General features: G+C 49.4%; 1 protein-coding gene across 1 annotated transcript in view; it reads left to right on the top strand.

Moving 5' to 3' along the window:
- The window catches only part of Lhx2 (LIM homeobox 2), a gene marked incomplete in the record, with an annotated part of 20,180 nt that extends 14,059 nt beyond the window's left edge, over window positions 1-6,121 (top strand). Inside the window, 1 exon segment of the mRNA XM_005382498.2 lies at window positions 5,413-6,121. Coding sequence (XP_005382555.1) covers window positions 5,413-5,700 — 288 coding nt within the window.
- Between the last annotated feature and the right edge of the window lie 459 nt (window positions 6,122-6,580).

The following is a 6,580-nucleotide window of genomic DNA, read 5'->3' as shown; positions in this document are numbered from 1 at the left end:
GTACATAGTTAAGACAAGGGAGGCTCTGGGTTCCATCCCCAGCACCAAAAAATAAAAACCATTCTTCAGATGGCTGTTGATTGTCATTAATCTGTGAACGAACTCAGGAGCTCAGAACACCAACTTCCTCTTGTTCACTTGTTTGTTCCGAAAGTCTCCTGACCTGACACCGCCAGGTGGGGCGTGAGGCACCAAGAATTTGTTGTTGAACCAGGCACCACTGAACAGTTTACAGGTGGTGTGTGGCAGGGTGTTGTGCAGGTCATTGAAATGGTGATCAGCTTCATCCCTGCTTTTTTGTGTTTGAAAAATCTCCTTTAAATAATTTCAGGGTCGCCAGGCGTGGTGGCGCACACCTGTAACCCCAGCATTCAGGAGGCTGAGGTAGGAGGAGCCCTGCAAGTTTTGAGGCCAGCCTGGGCTACATAGTGAACTTAAGGCCAGCCCAAACTACACAGTGAGACCCTGTCTTCAAAAAAAAAAGAAGAATGATAATAATAATTCCAGGGGAAATAAGTTAGAGAAATGCTAAAGATTGTGTCTTTCTTTTGGAGCATGTTAACATTGATACAGGTATTGAGAAATCGTGAGACTTTAATGTTTCCTGAATTTTACAGGGTAATCTCCCCTCCTTTCCCCTCCCCGCTCCTCTTCTCTCCTCTTCCCATTCTTCTCCCCTTCTCTCCTGTCCTGTCCTTGCCCCAACTTCACTTCTGACTCTTGGTGGTACTGGGGGTTGAACCCAGACCCTTTGCACTGAGCTGTATCTGCAGTTCTTTTCTATCTATTTTTATTTACTTTTTATTTGGAGACAGTTTTGCCAATTGCCCAAGTTGGCTTTGAACTTGCCATCCTCCTGCCTCAGCCTCCCCAAGGGGAGGCACACAATGAGAGCCTGTAAGAGAAGGACCTGAGCTGGGAAAAAGAAGGCTTCCCTGAAGAGGAGGTGAGGTTTTGACCAGGGCCAGTGACTCTATCTCTGGGAGCCTCAGCTTCCCACCTATAAAGTGGTCATCGTCCTGCCTGCTCTCTATGTAGCACCACAGTGAGGACTGATTTAGCCATGGAGAGGAGTTTCACAGGTGATTTCACTGAATCACATTTTAAGAGAGTGTAAGCTGAGGCCCAGAGAGGTAGAGAGACTTGCCCAAGGTGTCACAGCAAAGTTGTTATACTCCTGAGGCAGGAACCAAGCCTTCCTGATTTCTAGGCAGGTGCTCATTATTTTTGGCTCTTTAAACTTTTTTTTTTTTTGTCTTTCTGAGACAGGGTCTCCCTATGCAGTTCAGGCTGGCCTTGAGCTCACAGCGATCCTCCTGCCTCAGCCTCCTAAGTGCTGGCATTACAGGTGTACACCACCATGCCTGGCAGTTCTTTAAACTTTTAAAGAAACTTTTTTAAACTTTTAACATTTTTCACCAAGTAATAGAACCATCAAACAGGTTAGAAAAACAGTGGGGAAGCCCAAGTAAGAGAGCACAAGGGCCCACTCATGCGAGCATGAAGTTGAGGAGTCACCCAGTGGCCATGGTCAGGACCCAGGCTGCCAGCTCCCGTGATCAGCTGCTCCCGTCCCTGGCTGAACCTGGTGTTCACACCTGCACACCAAAGCCCAAAGCCTACCTTGGAGGCTTGTTATCAGGCTCAGGGAGCTAATGTGGGTGAAATGCTCAGAGCTTTCCCTACCAGTGATGGTGAACCTTTTAGAGTTTTCACTGATAACAAACAGCTGGCTGCCAGCACATGTGCCGTAGGTTTGCCATCACTGGCTAGACCAAGTCGTAGTGAGGGAAGAGTTGTCACCACCATCGTTTTCTGTATAAATTGCAATACCAAGGATATAATACTTTCTCCCTTTATCTCATGTAGCCATCGTCATTGATACTTGTTTCCCCTGTGGCTTTGGGAAGAGGCTGTGACCTGATCTCCCCTTGCCCCATCTCGTTGGGCACCTGGGCTGCAGCCTTTAGTTGGACGTGATAAAAGACACCATGGCGGGCAGCCCTGGGCATGAAACTTTTGTCTTTTGTCTGATTTCCTCGGTGTCCCACCAGGGGATTGCTGGGGCTAGGGTGGCCAGGCTTCTTGATGGAGTGACTTGGGAAGGAGGTTCCGGAACAGAACACAGCTTGCGGGCTGGTGGTGCCTGAGGAAGGGACGGAGTCACAGCGACTCTTTTGCACCCACTCGGGACTCACTGGGGATGCGCTCTGCACCGGCCGAGGCATCAGCTGTGTCCCATGCTTCTGTGTCCAAGTTGCCAAACACACAGCTGCTTCAGTTTAAGAAGATGGGCGGGCAGAGCAGATCATCTCCATGTTATCCACAGCTGCCCTGGAATCCCATCCTCACCCAAAGACCCATAGATCGTGTGGCACTGATGGTCCAGCCCTCTTGCTGTGTAAGTGGGGAAACTGAGGCAGACTCAGAGGAAAGCGACTAGGCTAAGCTCATTTGGCTAGTCAGTGGGGAAACTAGGACTAGACAGTACCTCCAGTGTTCTTTTGAAAATTTATTCATTTTGTTTGTTTTTTGAGACCAAGTCTCACTATATATTTCAGCCTGCTCTTGAACCCACCATATAGTCCAGGCTGGCCATGAATTCACGGTGATCCTCCTGCCTTAGCCTTGCGTGCTGGAATTATACATCTAGTATTCTTTCCTCTGTCTCACAGTTGCTTTTCTGTATATTCCTTCCATTGTCCCCTCATTCATTCACTTGCTGACTTACTCAGGGTCACGTGGTAGGGAGGGCGTGGACTTTTTATGGTGAACAGTCTTGTATTCAAATCACAGCTGGACCTCTGTGTGACCTCGGGCAAGAAACTTTACTTCTCTTAGCTTCTCTGGATTTTAAATCTTTAAAGTGGAACCAATAATAGAGCCCACCGACTCAGCTTATCACGGGGTTAACCTGTGATGGTATGTGTCACTGGGTGGCCTGGTGCCCGACACACAGTAGAAGGCACACACGTGTCAGCATTGCCATTAACTCAGCTCATGTTACTGACTTCATCTGTGTGCCTCTCTGCCATGTCCTTGGGGTCGTGAAGATGACTTGGACAGAGGTCTGTGCCCTAACAGCATCTTGGAATGAGACTTTTCTAGACGCCTAGGAGAGAATTGTGAAGCTCTGCTTCGGGGAAAAGCAAGCCCAACCAAGTCTGCAGCAGCCTTGCTTTTAGTTGAGTTGTTAGATTTCCATCAGCCAGTTTCCCAGCCCCTCAGATCTGATAGAGCGGGGAGAGCAGTTGTAGAAGGTGGTGGCATTGCTTACAGATGCACCGCTAGGGGCGATGCCTAAGAAATAGCCAACAGCTGGCAGCTGAGTGGTTCCAGCCTTCCCAAGGCCTTGGTCCCTTAAAGGATGGGCAGCATGGCACCCACGGGGCTCCCTGCTCCAGCCGCTCCTCCTGGGTCACATGCACACAGGCCAGGATGGTGGCTTGGGTGGGTACCAAGGCTCCAGCTTTTCCCACGGGCCACCTGCCTGCGACTGAGGAAGTGACAGCCTCTGGGGGCTTTCTCCACCCGTCTTCTCTGTCAGCACTTCCTTGGGCCAGAGAGTGTCGCCCCTGTAGAGTGCAGCCAATGGGGAAGGACCTCCCTGCCCACCCTGAGAAGAGCACGTAGAGGGTGGTTTTGGAAGCACTGCTCACTTGCAACCCTGCAGAAGGGTGCTGGGCTTCCTTCAGGCAGAGAGCCCAGGAAAGGTGCTTTCTCCCTGGAAGACCCAGCGCGTTGGAACGAGAGCTTGATTTCCCCACTTCACAGCATCTGCGCCTGCTTCCTCACACCAGGACTCACCCCCCTGCTTCTGATGGAGCCCAGATTGTGGCAGACCACCGGAAAGGGGCCCTTGAGACACAGGCTCCTGCAGCCCGGGTGGTCCTGAAGAGTGGGTGGAGCCTGGCGTTGGCCCATCCCAACCCTGCCTGAGACACTGGGAAGACAAGCAGATGCAGACGCTTCTGGAAATCCACAACTGGGCGCTCTAGAGTCTGTAAATGTCCCAAGGCCCTTTCTCATGGGGAGGCTTCTGGCGGGTGTTTCTTTCATGCAGAAAGAAGTAAAGGGGCCCTGCCTTACAGGCTTTTGGGGGAACACCCCCCTACGTCCCAGTGGCCTGGATTTCCTGGGGCTCTTCCAAAGCACTGCGGAGTCTCTGTGTTTATGCCCTCAGACAGCTGCGGGGACTGGGGAGGGGAGTCTGTGACGTCTTCCTGAAGGTGCACAGGTGCGCGTGCAAAGGCGCGGGTATGGATATGGCCAAGGGAGAATGACAGCAAAACCGCATCCCGTCTCTGGTGTTTCGATGCTCAGTGCTACCGCTGTGTCCTGCCCAGCCTCCCTCATAAGCAGATCTGGGCTGTGGTGGCGGATGGTAGTGTACGTTACAGCCTCCTGGGCCTTGTTTTACCCCACAGCAGTCCTGCTCTGCCCGCCTCCCCCAGAGATGTGAGGCCTCCCTCTGCCCCATGGTCTAGGACACTTGGCACCTTCCCCAACTGAGGGTCGGGAATAAGGGTCATATCTTTTTTCATTTTTCTTTTTTTCTTTTTTGCAGCGCTAGTGGTCAAACCCAGGGTCCTGCACATGCGTGCTAGGCAAACTCTCTACCGCCCAGCCGCACGCCCATCGCCTACATGGTTTTTTATATCACCTTAGTATTTCCCAGACTGACTGACATATAAAAAACTGTACCCCACGTAGAACTGGTAGGATCTGTTGTCTGTTCAAAGGAGGCTGCCAAAAAACCAAAAACACAGACAAAATCTCCCAACCAGCCATTGCAGAAAATAATCAAGATTTGGTGTGTGTGTGCGTGTGCATGCATATGTGTGTAAGCTTGGTGTGTCCAATAGAAACACAACATGTTTACATTTTTAATAGTCACATTAAAGAAGTTTTAAAATGCTGTAAAATTAATTTTAATAATATATTTTTGTTAACCCCGCATGTCCAAAATACCACTTTGATATGAAATCAATAAAAACGTATGACTAAGACAGCCTACCTTCTTTTTTCCCTGCTAAGTGTGAGCCCTCAGCTAGCCTGGCCACATTTAGCTAGTGACATTTCAAGGTCTCCATATCAGTGTCCTGGCCAGCGACTCAGTCCTGGAGCCTCTTAACAGAAAGAAAAACCCAGTTCTAGTCCACGAGAGGGTTTTTTTGTTTTGTTTTGTATTTCACAGTGCTGGGTATTGAATCCAGGGCCTTGCACCATTTTTATTCTAAAATGAAAATAAGATTTCCTATTTGTGAGGACAAAATGCTACCCCCACCTACCTTTGTAGCAAAAGGAGGATTAGCATCTCCCAGAAACCGGAGATCCCAAGGAAGGAGCCCAGGCATGGGACGCCTCCTGCCCGCCCTCCCCTAACCAGCCCTTCCCTGTCGTCCCACACAGGTCTGGTTTCAGAACGCCCGGGCCAAGTTCAGGCGCAACCTCTTACGGCAGGAAAACACGGGTGTGGACAAGACGACAGATGCCGCGCTGCAGACAGGGACGCCCTCGGGGCCGGCCTCGGAGCTCTCCAACGCCTCCCTCAGCCCCTCCAGCACGCCCACCACCCTCACAGACTTGACGAGCCCCACCTTGCCAACTGTGACGTCCGTCTTAACTTCTGTGCCTGGCAACCTGGAGGGCCACGAACCCCACAGCCCCTCACAAACGACTCTTACCAACCTTTTCTAATGACTCGCGGCTCCCCAGCCCCCATGATTTCTTTAAAAAAGAAATTATCTCTAGTTGAATTCCAAGTGTATTTTAAAATAGAGGCTTTGAGCAACTAACTAACCACATTTAGGATCTCGCCTGGAAACAGAGGAAAAAAAATAATAATAATTGCGTGTCTGGCTAACGCAGCGGTGTGCACCGAGGAATTACTTGGAAGATCTATACGCAACACAACATTTGTGTCCCTGTACAGTTTTGTGGACTGAGCGAGGAGGAACAACAAATAATTTAAGTTGGCTAGAGCTTCTGTATTTTCAAAGACTGCCACGTGCCTTAGGAATACTGTTTTATCCATACTTGGGATGACTTGTTCATTTTTCTCTCCCTCTTTTTCTCTCTGTATATTTATGACCAGAGCAAAAATGTAAAAAACAAAAGGCAAAAAAAAAAAAAGTTTGTTACTTTGAATAGTCCTAAAAAGAAAAGAAAGAAAAAAGGAAAAAAAAAAAATCATATCCCCTCCAACGGTCGCTTTGTTGTTTTAGAATTTTAAGGTGGAAGTCTGTTCGAATATCAGAATTTGTAAAATCTAACCAGTAATAAAACCACTTATCGAGACTACTTGGTGTTGCTGCCCCTGAGTTGGCTGTGACATTCCCAGACGTGGAGAGTTTTACTGAAGCCCAGAGATAAATTCCAGGGTCTTATATATCCGATGTCCCCAGGGTCCCTTTCTGTGCCAGGCTTTGGACTGGTGGTTTTGATCCAGATGTCCGGTCCCTCCCCTCGAGGACAGAATCTTAACAGGTGTGATGTCTGATCAAATTGGGGGGGGGGGCGCTGGGAACAAAGCACCATTCATTCATTCATTCATTCAAATAGTGAGCAAGTCCTGTGG

The sequence above is a fragment of the Chinchilla lanigera genome, unplaced genomic scaffold (assembly GCF_000276665.1).
Source record: "Chinchilla lanigera isolate Chin_1 unplaced genomic scaffold, ChiLan1.0 scaffold00018, whole genome shotgun sequence".
Taxonomy (NCBI): Eukaryota; Metazoa; Chordata; class Mammalia; order Rodentia; family Chinchillidae; genus Chinchilla; species Chinchilla lanigera.
The sequence above is the reverse complement of the archived record's forward strand: the minus strand, read 5'-3'. Positions and strand labels throughout refer to the sequence as shown.